This window comes from Oryctolagus cuniculus, chromosome 1, assembly GCF_051225735.1.
Source record: "Oryctolagus cuniculus isolate XC-2025 breed Fujian yellow rabbit chromosome 1, ASM5122573v1, whole genome shotgun sequence".
NCBI lineage: Eukaryota > Metazoa > Chordata > Mammalia > Lagomorpha > Leporidae > Oryctolagus > Oryctolagus cuniculus.
In genome coordinates, this window is record NC_142867.1 from 99,566,609 (window position 1) to 99,587,645 (window position 21,037).

The following is a 21,037-nucleotide window of genomic DNA, read 5'->3' on the forward strand; positions in this document are numbered from 1 at the left end:
GATAGGTCTAAGAGTCAAAGGGATCACACAAACAAGACTAGTGTCTGCTAATACTAACTGATAGAATAAAAAAGGGAGAGAACGATCCAACATGGGAAGCAGGATACACAGCAGACTCAGAATGGCAGATGTCCTAAACAGCACTCTGGCCTCAGAATCAGCCCGTAAGGCATTTGGATCTGGCTGAAGAGCCTATGAGAGTATTTTAGGCATGGAAAGCCAAGACACTCTGGGGGAAAAAAAAAAAAAAAAAACCTAAATGAAAGATTTCTGTGAGTGAGATCCCAGTAGAAAGAACAGGGCCATCAAAGAAGGAGGTACCTTTCTCTGAAGCGGGGAGAGACCTTTTCTGAATAAGATTGAAGTCGGCAAACTCAAAAGGCTTCCATAGCCTTGGCAACTCATGACTAGAGCCTAGGGAGATTTCTGACGCCATAAACAAGAGTGTCAAATTGTTAAGTCAACAACAGGAGTCACTGTGTACTTACTCCTCCTGTGGGATCTCTGTCCTTAATGTGTTGTCCAATGTGAAGTAATGCTATAACTAGTACTGAAACAGTATTTTACACTTTGTGTTTCTGTGTGGGTGCAAACTGATGAAATCTTTACTTAATATATACTATATCAATCTTCTATATATAAAGATAATTGAAAATGAATCTTGATGTGAATGGGATGGGAGAGGGAGTGAGAGATGGGAGGGGTGCTAGTAGGAGGGAAATTATGGGGGGGGGGAGCCATTGTAATCCATAAACTGTACTTTGGAAATTTATATTTACTAAATACAAGTTAAAAAATTTAAAAATCTCAATTTCATAGAAAAAATATTTATTCATGTCATGTATAGATTTCTTTAAATCATGGATTTGCTTCTGATTATTCTAAGGAATCCTATGAGCAATTTTTTAAATTCCATTTCCAGCATTTCTTCAATCTCTTCATTTTTATATTCTAGTATTGAAGTATTGTTGTGTTCCTTTGGGGGCATCATGTTGTCTTCCTTATTCTTGTTTCTTGAGTTGCTGCATTTATTTTTGGGCATTTGTGGAAATGCTTGCTGGTCCCCCCCCGTGATGACTTTTGTCTTTAGTCTTTGCCTCTGTGGCTTAGTAGAATATCTGCTCTCTCTTTGAATACCCTAGAGTGTGTGCTGGGTGTGACCAGGGAGCTCTGTTCAGTACTCCAGGGTGAGGGGAGTATTTAAGATGACACTCAAATTGGGTGTGGGAAGATTCTTTTTTTTCTTTTTATCAGAGGGGAGGATTAATCTGTTCTGTTGGTGTAGTCTCACGCTCACTTCCTCTCCTCCAAGGAGACCAGTGCCTGATTGCTAGCCCCAGTGGGTATACTATTTGTTTGCAAAGACCCAGCCACACCCTGAGCCCTCCCATGCAGCCAGAGTTTTCACAGACCAGCACACAAGGCTCCCACAGTTTGAGCACCCAGCCCCTTGTCAATTCTCCCAGCCAGACTCAGGCTTCTCTGCTTGGCTGGCGCAGTTATTACATATGTCTAAAATGGTGCTTGCCCTCATGGCTAACTACAGGACACTGGTGCCAGGTGGTCAGGGAGAGAGAAATGTGCCACCCCCCCCCCTTAGATTGGCAAGAACACTGTCCCACACAGGACTCCAAGCTGTACTCACGCCAGGCTCTTCTCACAGCTTTATCTGCAGTGGCTTAGTCTGTTGCAGCCTGGTCTCACCTCACTCTCCAAAGCTGGTGCTGAGCCTCTCGGCTTCTGGGGTCCTGAGTTGTGCAGGTCTTCACCTTCCATGTAGGTCCACAGTGTCCCTTTAATTTGTGTGGCATTTCCTCTGCTGTTTTCTCCTTAACTCTTCCCTGAGATTGGGCTCGCTCCACTTTTTTTTTTTTTTTCCTATCTTCTCCTAGACTAGAGCATTAAGCTCCCTCCCTATTCCATCATCTTGGTATCTCTCTAAAATACAATGGCCTTTAAAAAGTACATAATTGCAACATCATTATTATACTCTTGGAAAAGCTACCTGTAATTAGTGGCAACTGTTTTTTAGTAAACAAAATTTTTATTCATTTTAGTTAGGCTTTAAGTTGCTTTTGTCTTTGGAGATTTTGAAAAAGAAAATTAAATCAGGGCCACTTTGATGTCCACTGATTTCTTCTGCTGAAAGTTGGATGATGCTGACAGATCATATCTCTGCTCTGCTCTGCAATAATATCAGTCTTGATTTTTCTTGCAGCTTTCTCTATTGCTATTGTTATTATTATTATTAAGACAGAGACAGAAAGACAGACAGAGATCCCATCTGCTAGTTCACTCACCACATGTCTGCAATGACTGGGGCTGGACCTGGGCTGCAACCAGGAGCCAAGCTGTAAACACAATCCAGATCTTCCACATGGGGGCAGGAACCCAATTACTTCCCACCTCTGCCTTCTGCATGAGCAAGAAGCTAGAAGCAGGAACCAGAACCAGGACTTGAACCCAGGTACTCCAGTATGGGATGCTAGTGTCATAACCACTAAGCCAATACTTGTGCCTGCAGCTTTCTTTTGAATATATGCTATAGTTCAGGATTTGTGTAAAGAAAGTTCTTACCGTGTTCAATGCAGTCTTCAGTAAGCCACATTTTCCTCTTTATTGTTTTGGTCCAAAAAGAAGAATTCACAATTAGTCTATCAAATAACTTGGATGTTCTCTTAGCTAATAAGCACACATCACACTGAACCATGTCAGAGTTTAACTCAGACTCTTCCATGTTCCTGTTAAATATTTTCCATGTTTCTTTGTGTCAAATCAAGCACATACCCACAATGTATGGTTGGTTGGATACCATTCTAGAAAGAGCTTGGGTTTTATGAATCCATCTGCTAGTTGCAAACCACTCTCTAATTCCTGAAGCGTTAATATTTTCATTATTTTTTGATGTATTTATTATTTGAAAGTCAGAGAATCTTCCTTCCATTGGTTCACTCTTCAAATAACTGCAATGGCTAGTGCTTGGCCACGTTAAAGTGAGGAACCAGGAGCTTCATCTGGGTCTCCCATGTAGGTGGCAGGGGACCAAGTGCCTGAGCCATCTTCCACTGCTTTTCCAAGGGCATTAGCAGGGAGCAGGATCAGAAGTGGAGCAGCGGGATTTGAACTGGCACCCATATGGGAATGCTGGCATCACAGACAGTGGCTTTACCCGTTATACCACAACGCTGGCCCCTTTTTTATTTTTTATTTTTTTGACAGGCAGAGAGGACAGTGAGAGAGAGAGAGAGACAAAGAGAAAGGTCTTCCTTTTCCGTTGGTTCATCCCCCAATGGCCGCTACGGCCAGCGCGCTGCTGCCAGCACACGGCACGATCCGAAGCCAGGAGCCAGGTGCTTCTCCTGGTCTCCCATGGGGTGCAGGGCCCAAGCACTTGGGCCATCCTCCACTGCCTTCCCGGGCCACAGCAGAGAGCTGGACTGGAAGAGGGGCAACCGGGACAGAATCTGGCACCCCAACCGGGACTAGAACCCAGGGTGCGGGCGCTGCAGGTGGAGGATTAGCCTAGTGAGCTGCTGTGCTGGCTGCCCCTTTAACTCAGGGTTTAATGGCACTGATTGTGAAGAAGTGACCAGGGCTTCTGCCTGGGCTGGAGGCCAAGAACACACAGTTCCATCTGAGTCTCCCATGTGTCAGGGATCAAGTACTTGAGCCCTCACTGCAGCATCCCAGGATGTACATTAGTGGAAGCTAAAACCTGAAGCAGAGCCAGGACTAGAACCCAAGCACTCTGATATGGGGTGCATACTAAGCACTGTGCCAAATGCTCACCCTCCATGGCATCTTTTTAAGTTTTAAGTTTTTTTTTTGTTGTTGTTTATATCAAAGTAACACATTTAAGACACTATAGTGCTATGAGACTTACAATGGAAAATCAGCAATTCTCAGGCCCTAATTCATCTCTACTCCAGACTTCTGTCTCTCAGGAATACCTGCTTAAAATTTGTTCAAACTATTTCTTCTGATATTTTCCACCGTACTCCTAAATAAGTGTTTATACTAACCACTGCTTTTCATTATTTTAGAAGTGCTAGGTATACTGATTTTCTACTGTATAAGTGAAGATAGAATATTCATACCTAATGCCTCTCCCCTTGTACACATACTCAGTTAACTCCTTAGTCTCCTCACTCAGTTCTCCCAATGTCACCATTTTTGATGTAATAAATATTTTTATTTTGACCATGGAATTCACTGAGGAAGCATCTGTCAAGCTGTGCATTGTCAGATCTAAAGTGAGCTTAAATCTCTGCTTGTACTAACAGTTGTTGCAGAAGCCACCCCGAATGGTCTACTTCTCAGAAGCCAGTGATGGCGCCTCTGCTGTGTGACCAGAATCAGCAGTGGCCATAGCGGCAGGGTACCCCACTTGCCTACAGGCCCTGGAAATGTCCTCATTGCCTTGGAGTTCCATGTTGAATGTCTCTTGATAAATGCCTTCATGATAGTCCCATTATATGAAAGCAAAAATTTTGCCAGAAGCATCTGGTTAAATTGACAAAACTGTATCCATTAAATTTGTTTAAAGATTTATTTTATTTATTTGAAAGACAGAGATACATGGGGGGGGGCGGAATATATAGAGTGAGATCTTCTGGTTCACTCCCCAAATGTCTGTAAGAGCTGGAGCTGAACCAGGCTGAACCCAGGAAACAGGGGCTTCTTCTGGGTCTCCCACATGGATGCAGGGGCACGCGGACTTGGGCCACCCTCCACTGCTTTCCCAGGCGCATCACCAGGGAGCTGGATCAGAAGTGGAGCAGCCAAGACTTGAACTGGTGCCCATGTTGGATGCTGGCATCTCAGGCAGTGGCTTAACCCATTACACCATGATGCTGGCCCTTATCCATTTATTTTTTAATGCAAACCTAAATTTCCCATTCTTTTATTGTGATTTTAATTTAGAAATTTAGTTTTTTTAAAACTAAAATATATCATTGAAAGTATACATCCATATTGAGCATTTTTGTGTCTAAACAAATTAACATTGGGTAGGGTATTATGGCACAGCCGGTCAGTCTGCTGTTTAGGACACCTGTATGCCATGTCGGGTGCTGGCACCTCTGCTTCCTTCTAATGCATCCTGGGAGGCAGCAGATGACCCAAGTGCAAGACCTGTATAGGCTTCTTGACTCCTAGCCTCAGTCTGGCCCAGCCCTGGTTATTATGAGCATTTGGGGAGTGCACCAGCAGGTGGAAGACCTTTGCCCCACCCTCCTCTGTGTGTGTGTATTTGTGTTGCTCTGCCTTTCAAGTAGATGAAAATTAATAAACATTTCAACATTTTAAAAATAGATTAATATTTATATTTTGAAATCTACTTACTCTATTGTAGATTAGAAAGAAACTTCATCCATCCTGCTTCCCCCACCCTACTTGCTGCCTCCACGCAAACAGTGCCTAAGATGTAGGTGACCACAGTGAAAGCCGGAAATCTCTCTGTTTTTGAAGCAGCTCATAAGTATATTTGCAGGCATCCTTGAATTCTGTGCCTGGCATGGACTTCTAGTGCTATAGATCACAAAAATAAACTCTGGATGAGTGCTTTATTCCTGAAGAAGGGGGTAAAAAACCCTTCCAAGTTGCGATTTTAGTAAGTGCCAGCCGAGCATTTTCAAGCAAATCACGGAAGGAGGAAAGGAAGGTTCCAGACTGTGGCCTTAGGGAGGTCATTATGCACAAGCAGTACACCTCAAAATGCTGTAGCAGAGAGCATGTGCTAAATGTAAATGCGTAATTTGAAAGATTGTTCATTTCTCCAGAATGGTGCTGTTTGCAATTGCTTGCTTCCTGTCCTCGGGCGCCTGCCTGTAGAAGACGGGCTGATGGAGGGATGTCAGCACTGAGGTTTCCTCACACTCTAGGAGGGCCGCGAGGATGTGCTGTTAGACCAGGCAATGTGGGCCTGTCGTTAGGAGTTAGGAGTTGCCAGGTACCTGCCGCAGGCTGCCTGGGCGCTGTTAAGTTTTGAGGTACGGATGTATATCCAGTCCTAGGTGATCCCCAGCTCGTAGTTTAAAGTGAACGCACCCTACATTCTTTTCACTCTTATATCAGTGAAGAATTTTACCTAAGTGGTTTCCAGAAGTAGCACAGGGGAGTGATGACTAAACTGCTTTAGGAGCCTGGCTGCAAGGGTTTGAGTCTTAGCTGTGCCACATACTCACTGTGTGACCTTGGAAGTTTCCGTAACCCTCTGTGCATCATTTTCTGCAGCTATAAAGCAGAGATAATAATTGTTATTCACTGAGGACCATGGCTAAGATTAAGTGCGTTAATCCATAAAACCCATTGAATTTTGTCTACATGTAGTAAACACTTTATAAATATTAGCTGTTATTAGTTTCACAAAAGCTTATGCTGAGATTTAATTTTAAAAATTGAAATTATAGTTTTAAACGTGGCTTAAGTAGTTTTTAAAATAATTTCTATAATCCTAGACAGGTTGTAACAATGAAACATTACTTACTTTATGGATTATCTTTCATCAATGTAGTCAGTTAAAATTTGAAGGGCTACACAGAAACTTTTTTTTTTTTTATCTCATATAGGAATTAAAATGTTAAAGAAAGGTGTTCTCTTCCCTCCAGTTGAGTCTCTAATTCCTCCCCTGGGGTGTGCATAGATAGATGGACTTCTGAGAGGTAGGGTTACCCCCAGGTACTTTTCAAAGAGCCTCAGGGGGCTGCTTGTTCAAGGGAGGCTGAGCCAGAGTGCTTGATCCTGCTGAGAGGATGAGTTTTCCGAAGCAGCGGACTGCATCCTGCCCCTTTCCTCCCAGCTGGGAAAAAGAAAATATTAAAAAGAGGTGGATCACCCCGCGGGCACTCTGAAGTGTCAGCTGATCCCTGGGGGTGTTTGATTCAGCAACTCCAATCATTTGATCCTTCCCTTTAGATGAGTTCAGGGCAAGGTCTCTGTACTCAGATACACTGATAGGGTTAGGGAACCCTGGACTATAAACATATTTTAGTTAAAAAAGAGATCTACAGATTTTTTTCCCAGGTGGGAGATTTGCAGTTTGTTTCCTTAGTGCTGTTACTGAATAATGCTGTTAAAGAAGTGCATTTCTCTGTAAGGGTGCAAAGTTTATTCCAGCCATTACAAAGTGAGTGCTCAGTGTGCCAGACATTGTCTCAGTCCAGAGCCCCATAGGGACATGTGATCCAGGGGCGAAGCAAACGTGAAACCAATGACTTCACAACCACATTAGAGATCAAGAAGACTGCAGGTAAATTTCTGTGTGACTCATTTGAAAGACAGAGAGATTTCCATCCATTAGTTCACTCCCCAATGCCCATAGTAACTCAGACCAGGAACTCCATCTGGGTCGCCCATGTGGGTGGCAGGGACCCAACCACTTGAGATATTACTTGCTGTCTTCCAAGGAGCAAATCCAATGTGGGATGGATACATCCCAAGCTCTGTCCTAACCACGAGACCAAATAAATACCTGTTCCAGCAGTTGATTCTGCTATCTACCCCAGGTTACAAACTCCTCTAGAGAGGAAATCATCAGGCCGGGACAGCGCAGAGTGGCTTTCATGTTCCCCTTGATTCCTGTGAAACAGGTGACATTAAAGTTAATGTCTGACCAAAAAGGGGTGAACTTGTCTATATGTAAGTAATACTTCAGTAAGCCTGATTAAACACACACATAGTTTATGTCTGCATGTTTTCAGTTAGAGAACCGGATACAAGCCACGCAAGTAACTTGTGTGTAAGAATTCTTGAGAACTCTGTGGTGGCCGCCTCTTTGTGAGAACTCTGTGCCTCTGAGAGGTGGATTCTCTTCCTCCTGAATCTTGCCAGCCACTTGGCTACAAAGCTGGACTAGTATAGAGGTGATAATGAACTCGGCACTCCTCATAGGAAAACAACACCCAGGACATTTCTTATCATGCCTGGCATACTGACTATGATGTCTTACAATGCAGATTACCTAATTAACAGTAAATAGGACATTAACATTCAAACTAGGCTAGACTTTTTCTATATAAAACATTTAATGAAGTTAATCTAATGAATACCCAGTGTGTGATGAATTAAATGGCATTTGCACAGGCAAATTTCTAATACCCAAAACCATTTTGGGTGTTTTTCCTCTTTGGGGGGATACATAATGACATCTAATTGTTATCTTTGTTTCCTGTTTGGAGGACAGATAACTACAACTAATGGTTATTTGCCTTTCCTTCATTTTCCCATCCCATTAGTAAGTCCAATTTATTCTACCTTCTAAATATTTTTTACTTTCTCCCATACCACTCTCACTGTCCCAGTTCAGGTCACATCAACTTGCCAGAATTTAACAGTCTCCATAGTGAATCTTTGCTTGACAAAATAATCTTTGCTTTAAAGGGGGATATAATAGGCCGGTGCTGCGGCTCAATAGGCTAATCCTCTGCCTATGGTGCAGGCACCCCGGGTTCTAGTCCTGGTTGGGGCACTGGATTCTGTCTCGGTTTCTCCTCTTCCAGGCCAGCTCTCTGCTGTGGCCCGAGAGTGCAGTGGAGGATGGTCCAAGTGCTTGGGCCTGCACCCAAATAGGAGACCAGGAGAAGCACCTGGCTCCTGGCTTCGGATCCCACGGTGTGCCGGCCGCAGCACGCCAGCCGTAGCAGCCATTGAGGGGGTGAACCAACAGCAAAGGAAGACCTTTCTCTCTGTATCTCTCTCTCTCTCTCACTGTCCACTCTGCCTGTCAAAAAAAAAAGGGGGGGGGGATATAATAAAAAGGATAAAATTAAAATATTAATAATGAGTATCACTCCCTGAATGCATATTCCTGTCACTGTGCTACTGTGCACCTTACTTGCTTTGGTTCATTTAATTTTTAGATTTTTAGATTAACTACATTACAATGTAGTTATAATTACTTCCTCACCCCCACTAAGCTCTACAGAGGTTAATCAGTTTGCTAGGGCTACCATTTGGCTAGTGGTGGAACCCAGTTCAGAACTCTCTGTGTTCGAAACACACTTTTAACTACCATGCACACTTATGCCATCCTTGCCAAATTTTGTTTCTTAAATGCTAAGCTTCCCTCACAGTATTAAACATCTTGTATTTCTCAATACAGTGATGGGTAGTTAAGCATTCAAGAAATTGCTTCAGTGGATAAATTCAGGAACCACTATGTAAAGAATAGATTTTGCATTGTGAAATGAGTTTTTTTGGAGAGGTAAACCAATTGTCTAACTGAAATTAAACCATTTAAGGGTAAAGTTCTTTAAAAAATCTAGGGAAATCTTTCTAAGCAGTAGTCCATACTTTAATATATTAGTAGTATGAGAATTCATATTTAATATTACCCTAATGACAAATAACTATTATGATGAACAGTGCTGTTTACTTAGTAATTCCTTGTGGGCTGTGATTTTTGTTAGTGCCTTTATGTCAAAGAACCCTAGATCTTTGCCTCCAACCTAGATTGTTCTCCTGACCTTTGTAACCTTATATCCCCACCCTACCGTCTGGCCCTAAAAACTCAAAAATGCCCCCAAAGACCTCTTGTATGCCCAGAATCCCTAAACTGCTACCTGAAAATTCCATATCTTAGTAGATAATTCCACTTTATATGTAATTGTAAACCATTAATGTGGACATAATATTTATCTCCTCCTTTTCTTTCACCAATCCTAGTGTCAATAAATAAGCAAAAGTCCTATCAATTCAACCTTCTGAATACCTCTCAAATTCTTCACACTTCTGTCTATCCATGGGCTTATCTTACCATGATTATTGTTGCTTGGATTATTTCAACAAGTTTTTCAATGGTATCTCTACCTGTAATTTCATCACAGGACAGTTTATTCTTTAGACTACAACCAGACTATACTTTCAAAACTGAACATCTGATCTTTTCGCCTCTGAGCTTGAAAACTTTCCATAGGTCCTCGCTGCTCATGGACTTAGTTTCTAACTTATTTAGCATCACTTTCTTTTTGTTTGTTTTTTTTTTAACTTTTATTTAATGAATATAAATTTCCAAAGTACAGCTTATGATTACAATGCCCCCCCATAACTTCCCTCCCACCCGCAACCCTCCCCTTTCCCGCTCCCTCTCCCCTTCCATTCACATCGATTCATTTTCAATTCTCTTTATATACAGAAGATCAGTTTAGCATATATTAAGTAAAGGTTTCAACAGTTTGCACCCACATAGAAACACAGAGTGAAAAATACTGTTTGAGTACTAGTTATAGCATTAAATCACAATGTACACCACATTAAGGACAGAGATCCTACATGAGGAGTAAGTGCACAGTGACTCCTGTTGTTGACTTAACAAATAGACACTCTTGTTTATGGCATCAGTAATCACCCTAGGCTCTTGTCAGGAGTTGCCAAGGCTATGGAAGCCTTTTGAATTCACTGACTCTGATCATATTTAGACAAGGTCATAGTCAAAGTGGAAGTTCTCTCCTCCCTTCAAAGAAAGGTACCTCCTTATTTTGTCGCTCCCCCTCTTCGTGGAGGAACGACACAGGACCCTGCGCTGTTCTTTCGTCTGCTCGGCCCTCCCCGGGTTTGCTGCTGGTTCTTCCCGGGTTGGCTACTATCCCTTCCACCTCCGTGGAAGGGCAGTTCCCCCTGGCCGCATTCCCCACTTCCGCAGGGGAGCGGCACACCGCCGGCCGGCTTTCTCGGGGGCTGCACGGGTTCCCTTAGATGTTCCCCATAGATGTTCCTCGTGCATGCCGTCTCTCTCCTCCTTTATAGTCCTCCTCCGCCAATCCCAACTTGGCTGCTCTCCAATCAGGAGCAAGTCCTACAGTTAATTGGTTGAACTGGAGGCAGCTGCGCGGAAGCTGTTCTCTCCCAGCGCCATATTGTGGGAGAGCAGATGCATAGAATAAGTCTTAATTCGAGTAACTTAGTCTAGTCCGGATTGCTCCCCACAGATCCCCCTTTCTTTTTATTTTTTAGCGTTGATACGCGCCTGTCTTCGGTGTCCCGCGGAACACACTCTGCTCTACTTGCTAGAGTTGCCACAGGCTCTTACAAGTCCTATCAATCAGGAAAACCGAATCCGGGTCCTCTCTTCGCCATTGTGAGGAGGTTTTTAGGCGCTGATGCGTGCCTGTGTTCGGTGCCCTGCAGCGCATACTCTGCTCTGCTAGAACTGCCTGCAGGTGTTTACAAAACCTATCAGGCAAACCGAATCCAAGCCTTCTCATTGCCTTATTGTGGGGGAGACTTATTAGTGTTGGTTCGTGCCTATCTTCGGTGACCTGCAGCTCATACTCTGGTCGAGCTTTGCTGGCGCTTACCGCCTTAAATCAGGCAGACCGAATCCAAGCCTTCTAATTGGCATGTTGAGGGGAGGCCTTATTTTTCTCTATTTCTCTATCTCCGGGCATTTCTATTTCTCCCATTTTACTTCTGTCTGCCAACATTCCTATTTCTCTTTTACTTCTAAACTTCTGTTTCTCTTATCCCCGCAGCTTTCCGGCACCTCGCCCCGCCGGCGGGTTCCCGGCTCTGCGCCGCTTCAGCCCGCGCGCCTCTCTGCGCGGCTTCCCGGCTTTGCGCGGTCCGCGGTCTCCACGCTTAACCCTTTCGCGTCTGAACCACGGCCTACGCCAGCGTTCCCTATCTATTCACGCCCCGTGCTCTCTCTGCACGCGGCGGCTTCCGCGAGTAACACAGCGTAGCTTGCGTCTCCGCCACTAGGATTCAATCTAAGTTCCCCGGGCTAGCCTGGCGAATTCAACCCAGCGTACGTCTCCGCCCCACGGTTTGGCTTCCCGTCCTTTGCTCCCCGGGCTAATCAGACGGATCCCAATCTGGCTTGCGTCTCAGCTTCTGGTTTCAACTTTTCGCCCCCTATTCCCGGGCTAACTTGAGAACCCCAAAGTGGCTTTCGTTTCCGCCTTGGCCTGCCCCCCGCGGCTTCAATTTCCCTAACAGTTTTCTCTACCCGGTATGTTTCCCCAAGCTTTCTTCCAACGATATTCCTCCCTCATTTCTCCTGGCCTCTCCCCACAGTCCGCGTCCGAGTCTGTTTGTTCTAGCTTTCACTTTCGACCTTAAAGATTTCTCCCAGCTTCCCCCCGTAGTCCGTATCTGAGTCTATGCCTAGGCTTAATAGCTTCTTCCGGCACCTTTTTCGTCCGGCTTTTCCCTAGGCTGTTTGCTAGTCTCTCTCTCCGGTATTTTCCCAATTCTTCCCGTTTCTTCCCGTTTCTTCCCTCCTAAGTTTGCTATCCGTCCTAGGTTTCCTATCCGAGTCACGGCACCATTATGTCGCTCCCCCTCTTCGTGGAGGAACGACACAGGACCCTGCGCTGTTCTTTCGTCTGCTCGGCCCTCCCCGGGTTTGCTGCTGGTTCTTCCCGGGTTGGCTACTATCCCTTCCACCTCCGTGGAAGGGCAGTTCCCCCTGGCCGCATTCCCCACTTCCGCAGGGGAGCGGCACACCGCCGGCCGGCTTTCTCGGGGGCTGCACGGGTTCCCTTAGATGTTCCCCATAGATGTTCCTCGTGCATGCCGTCTCTCTCCTCCTTTATAGTCCTCCTCCGCCAATCCCAACTTGGCTGCTCTCCAATCAGGAGCAAGTCCTACAGTTAATTGGTTGAACTGGAGGCAGCTGCGCGGAAGCTGTTCTCTCCCAGCGCCATATTGTGGGAGAGCAGATGCATAGAATAAGTCTTAATTCGAGTAACTTAGTCTAGTCCGGATTGCTCCCCACATATTTGATGACCTGTTCTTTCCATCTCACACGCGGAGATCTTTCATTTAGGTTTTGTGGTTTTGTTTGCTTGTTTTTTTGTTTTGTTTTGTTTTGCCAGAGTGTCTTGGCTTTCCATGCCTGAAATACTCTCATGGGCTTTTCAGCCGGATCCGCATGCCTTGAGGGCTGATTCTGAGGCCAGAATTTAGCATCACTTTCAAAAGCCTTCCAGGGTCAGACTCTTATTTGCTTTTCCATATCTTGCCATCATTGCTTTTACCTTCCCTTCTCACTAAGCGCCAACTGAAATCACTGTGAACCTTTTTCCCTATACACATTGTGCATTCTTTTGCTTTCAAGGTTTCATGTGTGCTATCTGAGGAATCCTCCCCCCATTGCATCTAAGAGAGAATCTCTCCTACTCACTGTCACATTGTCGATTTCCACTTCTCACTTGTGTTAAAGCCCCTATTCATTGTTCTGTATCATCCTGTCTCCTCTCATCCCTGGAGAATGTTGGGTGTGCAAGTTAGAACCAGACCTTCTTGGGCACCCTGCATCCCTATTACATTACTGTGTCTAGAGCATAGTAAGCATCAATGTATTTTAATGAACTTTTTATTTTAGAGTCATTGTAGAGTTACAAATTACAAAGATAGTACAGAGAGTTCCAATGTTCCAGTGCTATAGGAGTATATGCCTCAATTTTTATCCCAAGTCCTTGCCCCCACAGAGAAAGGAATTCAAAACAATTACATAAATATAGTACATACATGAGAACAGGATTTATTCAAAAGTAAGAGAATGAATATACATTCATGCATGAGTATGAGCAACTCCACACAAAGAGATTCCTGTGGAGTGGACCAGAGAGTTGCCTATGAAAGAGAATGTGGGAGGAGGCAGGAGAAGGAGCCAAAAGCAAAAGCCAGAAGCTAAAAAGCCGAAAAGGCCATTTCCACATAGAACAGTCACTTTAATGGAATAGAGGTGGTCCCTTAAATGGGATGGGGTCTGGGAGGGGTTTAGCATGTATGAGTTTTTTGGGAGTTTCATAGCACCTCTGCAGGGAACTTAACATCCATGTGGCTATAAAGGTGGCTCTTCCTTCTTGGTCCTGGATGAGACACTGGTGTATCATGGGAAAGTGGCATACTAGATTGACAGGTAAGGGGTGTACAATACAAGACTAAAGGCAGAAATTATTAGGAACCTCTTCCAGCTCATCTGTTCCTACCTAATCATCCTGCCTGGTTCTCCTATATCATTAGCACCTCCATTTCCCTTTTTGTTAAGATCTTACATTAATACACTACATTTGTCGCAGCTACTGAACCAATATTGATACTTTGTTATTCACTGAAGTCTATTGCTCTATTCAGATTTCCAAAGTTTTTACCCAATGTCCTTTTTGTGTCCCAAAATCTCATCTAGGATACCACATTGAGTTTTGTAGTCATAGCTCCTTGGCTGTGACAGTTTCTCAGCTTTCCTTGTTTTCATGATCTTGAGAGTTTTGAGGAGTGTTAGATTTTTCATGAAATGTTCTTCCATTGGAGTTTGATGCTTTTCTCACAAATAGACTGGGGTTATAGGTTTTTGATAGGAAGATCACCTGTGGCCTTCATATCCTATCAAGGTTGTGTGCAATCACCATGAAATTTCACTGGTGATTTTAGCCTTGATCACCTGGCTGAAGTCATGCTTCCCTGGGTTCTCTGCTCTTCGCCCCAATCTCCCACTTGGCACACTGTACCCAGGAAGACACTAAGTCCAGCCTACATTTAGGGACTAATGTTACACCTTCTTGAGGGCAGGATATCTACTTAGACTGTTTGGAATTCTTTTGCATGAGAGATTTATAGATTCCTCTTCATTGATTTATTTGTTTCTTCAGTGATTTACTTATATCAGCATAGAACCATGGATACTCACATTGTGCTTCAGGTTATAATCCAATGCCACTTTATTTTTGTTACTCACATTGACCCAACTTTGGCTTTTGGGAGCACTTTGTTGGCTACTGTGTTTATCTGACATATTGCTATTCCATTTGCCTTGAGCGCTTCCTGGCTTCCTGGGACTGCAAGATCCTTTAAGCTCACTTTTTCCTGCTCTGGCTCTGGCATCAACTCTTTCTCCAGGGATCTCTGTTTCTATTTTTTGTTGAATGTATTAGAAACCATGATCTAAAGACTGGGAGAACACTAACCAAATAGTTTATATTTTGTAAAGTATTTATTTTATTCATTTGAAATATATATACAGAAAGAAATAAATAGACAGATAGTCATATCCCATCTGCTGGTTCACTCCCCAAATGCCTGCAATGGGCCAGATAGAAGCCAGGAGCCTGGAACTCAATCCAGATCTCTTGCATGGGTGGCAGAGACCCAAGTACTTGAGCCTGCCTCCAAGGGTATGCATCAACTAGAATCTGGAATCAGAAGCAGAGCTGGGACTCAAATCCAGGTACTCCAATATAAGATGGGAGTTGGTGGGAGGGTGCCAAGTGATGCCTTAACCATTGTACTGCAAGTCTGTTCCCTTGGATTCAATTTCAAAAGCCACGAAAGTACAAAAAGTAACATGTTCCCACTTCCTGAAATGAAAATATGTTCTTTTCTCCTTTGTTTGGTTTCATATACATTTTAAGAAATAAAATACTTGTAAAGTTGAAGACCATTTTTCCCTCCCCACTCTTCAACCTGTCCCTCTCATCTCAGAATCAGCATCTTAGCCACTTGTCCATAGGCTCCCTTCCCCGGTTGCTCTTGCAGCTGGTGTCCTCTCCTGAGGTCACTTCTCTCTGCTGTTGCTTCCAGTGCCTTTCTCTTCTGTAGTCTCATCCTGGCTTGCTACTTTGTAGGCTACCCCTAGTGCCTATGAAAGGAAAGCAAATTGTAAGCTGAAAAGTGGTATACAACTATGAAATCTTTTTGCGCTTCACAGATGAAGCCTTGAATCAGACATTTAGCCTAGCAGTTAAGATGCCTGCATCCCATGTTGGAGTGCCTGGGTTCAAGTTCCTGCTCCGGCTCTCGATTCATTTCCTGCCAATGCAGATCCTGGGAGGCAAGAGTGATAGTTCAAGTAATGGGTTCCTGCCACCCACATGGGAGACCTGGATTGAGTTTCTGGCTTCTGCCTCTATTCTGGCCTAGTCTCAGCTTTTGTAGCATTTGGAGAATGAACCAACAAATAAATTTTAGAAAGGAAATGAGGTCTGAACCATTGTTTGTTTGGAGTACCTGGCTCTTTAACACTATTTTTGAGCTTAAAGACGTTACCAGTTGCTTCCAATTATTTTTAATTGTAGTTCTGGAGGGTTGAGTATTCTTTTTTAAGAATTATTTATTTCATTTGAAAGTCAGAGTTACACAGAGAAAGAGAGGCAGAGATAGAGAGGTCTTCCATCTGATGGTTCACTCCCCAATTGGCTGCAACAGCCAGAGCTGTGCCGATCCAAAGCCAGGAGCCAGGAGCTTCTTCCAGGTCTCCCGTGTGGGTGCAGGGGCCCAAAGACTTTGGCCATCTTCCATTGTGTTCCCAGGCCATAGCAGAGAGCTGGATGGGAAGTGGAGCAGTTGGGTCTTGAACTGGTGCCTATATGGGATACTGGCACTGCAGGTGGCGGCTTTACCCACTACGCCACAGTGCCGGCCCTGCTGAGCATTCTTAATTTAAGACCCCCAATTATTTGGAAATCAGGATAGTTAATTTTATGATTCTTCATTTTTATATTGTTTTAAATACTGTTCCTCAATTTGAGGAATAATACCCAAAAGTAAAGGAAAAATACTATTAAAGGGGTTGCCCATGAAACTAATAATTTCTCCAACAAGTGACTTAAAATGAAAGACTGAAAGACTAATTGTATAATTATAAATGAAAGACTATATCTGTCTCTAGCCATTCAAATGTGTTTCTGTATGGTCATTTCAGTTGATAATGTTCTGGGTGCATAGAATATTGTTTTCTTAATAGGTACAAATTTTTGGCTTGTGGTTTCAAACTCCCATATAGCAAATATATCTAATTTCTTTCCACAGCTTATACTTACTTTGACAAAGGCAAATTAGGAAGTAACTACTTCAGCACGGTTTGTGTAGCATCTGGACTATCAGCTCAAGCACCATGAAGCACTTCCTGCGGTAAGTATTTATAGTTCCCTGGCTGAGTGCTTTAATGTGGACAAACTTCCTTGCCAATTAAGGTAACATTTACCATCAGGTGACCAGGTTTGTTGACACTGCATTTGACTTAGAATAATTTGGTGTCCAGGTTTGTGGGCTAACTCCATGTACATGTTGATGTTAAGAGAGAATACTTGTAGAAGACAAGAGGTCATGGACACAAAAGCACAAATCTTTTAGACAATCCTGATGCCATGTGTCTCTAAAGAATAGTAGACCTGCAAGGAGTTAGCAGGCAATGAATCAGCAACTACAATTTGTGTAAAATCATTTTCCTGAAATAACTGATTCTAAATATACCTTAATTTAGATTTTGGTTTGCTGGCTAATCTGTACAAGGATTTTAAAATGTTCCTTTTTTGGTCAAAATATGTGTTCTAAGCTTCTTCTTGTGCTGTCTTAGTGATGTCTCTGAAATCTGTACTGATTATGAGTTCCCTGAAGATTATGCTGGACAGAGTATGTTATATATTATTTATCATCTTTGGGATGATCTTGTTTTTGTTCTGGAAGCCATTTGGTGAGACCGATAATTATAACTATTTTCAAGAGTATTTGTTGAAATTTCCCAGAAATTTCATAGCATATTAAAAATATGAAGAATGAAGTTAGTCCAGTCCTGAATGTTGGCAGAGTCAACACACTTTCCAGAAGATTGGTTCTTGTCCTCAAGAGAGGGACCTACCTCTGTCACACATTCCTGTCCTTTGTTTTGGCTTACTTTCACTAATCAAATAGCTAATGGGCTTGCTTCTTTTAGAAAATGATTTGGTTCTTTACGAGGATGCAATTTAAGATTTTCTTTTCCTGGTTGGTTTTGGTTCCATCATTGTTTCTAGAGCATCTAGATTCATTTGTACAAGATTCACTGTGCCTTGGTGCAGCTGCTGCTTTTCCTGGATCTTAGAATAGCTGAAAGCTCAGGCCACTATTAAACTGTTTATATTGCTTATTGGCATCAGAGTTTGTTTTCTTGTGTAGACTGCCCTCTAACCTGTTTATCTCAGCTGTGTACAAAGATGGAATTTGAAAAATCACTAAGACATTTGCCAGCTCAGTATTTGACCTGATATGTTTTTGGTTACCATGGTAATTAACTCATCTGTTCACACATTCCTAAAAAATTGGTATCTAAGAATGCCTCCTGAATGTCTACATGATGTCTTTTAGCTGTAGCATGATGTTAACAGGAAGCTTCAGTGTTGATGTAGCATCGACATCAGGAGCTCCCTTTGTGAAAGGGTGGTGGTGGTAGTGAGGTTTGTGCCAAGCCTTGTCCTTCTGACTTCTTCAATGTCTGTTGTTTTAGGAGAGCTTGAGTAGCCTCAGGACCAGTGATTTCAGGAGAAATAGTAGCCATTGCTTCTGTTAGTTTTATTGTCGAATTGCATAGGTGCAACAGTTTGCTTAGAAAAGATTATAATACTGTATTTTAAAATTAATTGGTAGGTGGTGATTAAAACTGGTTCAGTGAAAATGTACCACTGTAATTTTGCACAGAACCAGCACATCCCTATCAGTTATATGTTCTGATACAAGTATTTCTCTTTTAATTTGACATATGTTTTATAAATAATAGTTGGTATTGATTATGAGAAACCAGAGCTAGAATGACAGATTTACATATCAAGCAAAAAAACTTGATAAAATTTTTATTAAGATTTTTTTTTTTACTCACTTCAAAGGCAGAGAAACACAGATGTTCCAGTTGCTGGTTCACTCCCCAAATGGTTGCAGCAGCCATTCTGGGCCAGGCTGAAACTAGAACCAGGGACTCTAATCTTGTCTCCAATATGGGTGGCAGGAATCCAAGTACTTAGGCCATATTCCACTGTTTTTCCAGGAGCATTAGCAAGGAACTGAATGGAAAATAGGACATCCAGGACTCAAACCAGCACTCCAATATGGAATGCTGATCCCAATTTTTATGTTTCAGTTTGAAATTTAAAAATCAAACGATGTTGTGGGAAAGAATGAATTTTAGTCCACACTTAAGATGCATAATACCTATCTTAGTTTATTTTCTGTTTTATAGTAATCCCTGAGACTGATAATTTACATAAAAATATTTCTTAGCTTTCTTGAGGCTGGGAAGTCCAAGATCAAAAAGACCACATCTGGTAAGGGTCTTGTTGCTGGTGGGACACTTTCTAGTCTTGAGATGGTTCAGGGCATCACATAATGAGAAGGGACCCATGCAAGAGGCAGAACCAAACTGGCTTTAATAACAGACCATTAACCCATAAATCCATAAATGGATTAATCCATTATGAGCTCAGACCCCTCATGATCTAATCACCTCTTAAAGGTTCCATCCATACCTCACAATGAAGATTATATTTCAGCATGAGTTTTGAACGTGGGGACATTCAAAGTATAGAAATACCCAGCTGCTCCAGCTCACTGTTGCCATCTGAGATATTAATGGTGTAACTATTCAGAGCATAAACAAATGGGAAAAATATTTTATGTGTGTTTAAAAATTTCCATGAAATGTAAGAAATAGATTCTATTACGTTGGTATACAAAAATGCTACTGGATTGGTCTACCCAGCTAAAGAGTATGTTTTAAACAGTGTTGAAAAAAAGCTTAATATTGGGTAGTACCCTATAGTCACCCACCCAATCTGATGATAGTGTTGTCTGCTTGAAAAGAAAACAAGAGATAAAATGGATAAGAAAATGTGCCTATATGTGATTAGAAAAAGAGGGGTGCTTTTTGAGGTCTTCAAATAGCTAAAGCTTAGCATTTCATTTTTATAATATAAGCTATTAACTTTAATTCTGTTGGTGTACACTGCTGAAGGAGTCCAAGATTGCACTGAAATCTTTTCTTCCCCCATGCTAGGACTTAGCACACGATCCCATTCCATGCTGTAGATTTAGAACACTATTAACTTTTGGTAAATTCTAATAAAGGGAATTTTTGAAGTCACTTCATGTACATAATTACTTTCACCTGTTCCAGCCTCAGAATCTCAGTTTCTCAGCCATGGACCTCACTGAATATTTTCGTTCCTCAGGCAGAAAAGAGGATAACATCTGCCAAGCTCAGCTCCTGTAGGAGGAACTGAACAATGCCAATATAACAGACTTGTCCCTATGTCCTGGCTTAGAGTGACTGAGGGAAGAGAAGTCTTTTACTGTTACTATTACATAAATAAAAGGCTTGCAATTCATAAAAAAAAAAAACTAAGTTGATTTTAATTAGTCATTCACATTTGATCTTGGCCCACTGATTCATTTATTTATTTATTTATTTATTTTGACAGGCAGAGTAGACAGTGAGAGAGAGAGACAGAGAGAAAGGTCTTCCTTTGCCGTTGGTTCACCCTCCAATGGCAGCCGCGGCCGGCGCACCGCGCTGATCCGATGGCAGGAGCCAGGTGCTTTTCCTGGTCTCCCATGGGGTGCAGGGCCCAAGCACTTGGGCCATCCTCCACTACACTCCCGGGTCACAGCAGAGAGCTGGTTTGGAAGAGGGGCAACCGGGACAGAATCCGTTACCCCAACCGGGACTAGAACCCGGTGTGCCGGTGCCACTAGGCAGAGGATTAGCCTATTGAGCCGCGGCGCCGGCCCCACTGATTCATTTATTAAACATTTAGTGCTAGTGTTTTACCACTGATTTCAAAAAGACTTATTTAATTTGAAAGGCAGAGTTACAGAAAGAGAGAGATCTTCCATCCACTGGTTCACTTCCCAAATGGCCACAACAGCCATGGCTGGTTCTTGCTGAAGCTAAGAGCCTGGACCTCCATCCGGGTCTCCCACATGTGTGCAGGGGCCCAAGTACTTGGGCCATCTTCTGCTGCTTTCCCAGGCATGTTAGCAGGGAGTTGGATCTGAAGTGGAGCAGCCAGAATATGAACCAGCACCCATATGGGATGCTGACATTGCAGGCAGCAGCTTAACCTGCTGCGCCATAACACCTGTCCCAGTATTATACCACTTTTTATTTTCTCTTAATATCAATTGTAATAAAAAAGATTCAATGTGACATCTTATAGAGGACAAGGAGGCTTAGCAAATTAAGTAGCTTACTCAAAAGCATACACATATTTGAGTGCAGGCCTATCTGATCTCAAAGCTGTTTCCCATAATTTGTACAACTTGTTATCCCTTACTATAGGCCCACAGCAAG

At 42.9% G+C, this 21,037-nt stretch overlaps 1 protein-coding gene across 8 annotated transcripts in view; it reads left to right on the forward strand.

The window, feature by feature from the left end:
* Positions 1-21,037, forward strand: part of ELMOD1 (ELMO domain containing 1) — a 71,209-nt gene that overhangs the window by 13,255 nt on the left and 36,917 nt on the right. For 7 of the 8 annotated variants that reach the window (XM_089333476.1, XM_089333473.1, XM_002708412.6 and 4 more), the window contains exon 2: positions 16,750-16,851. Coding sequence is in view for 3 of the 8 variants with exons in the window: in XM_002708412.6 (XP_002708458.3) it covers positions 16,835-16,851 (17 nt within the window). In the remaining 5 variants the exon portion in view is untranslated. Of the gene's footprint in view, positions 1-16,749; positions 16,852-21,037 lie in introns of those variants that run through there. The other variant, XM_089333461.1, reaches the window with a different exon arrangement.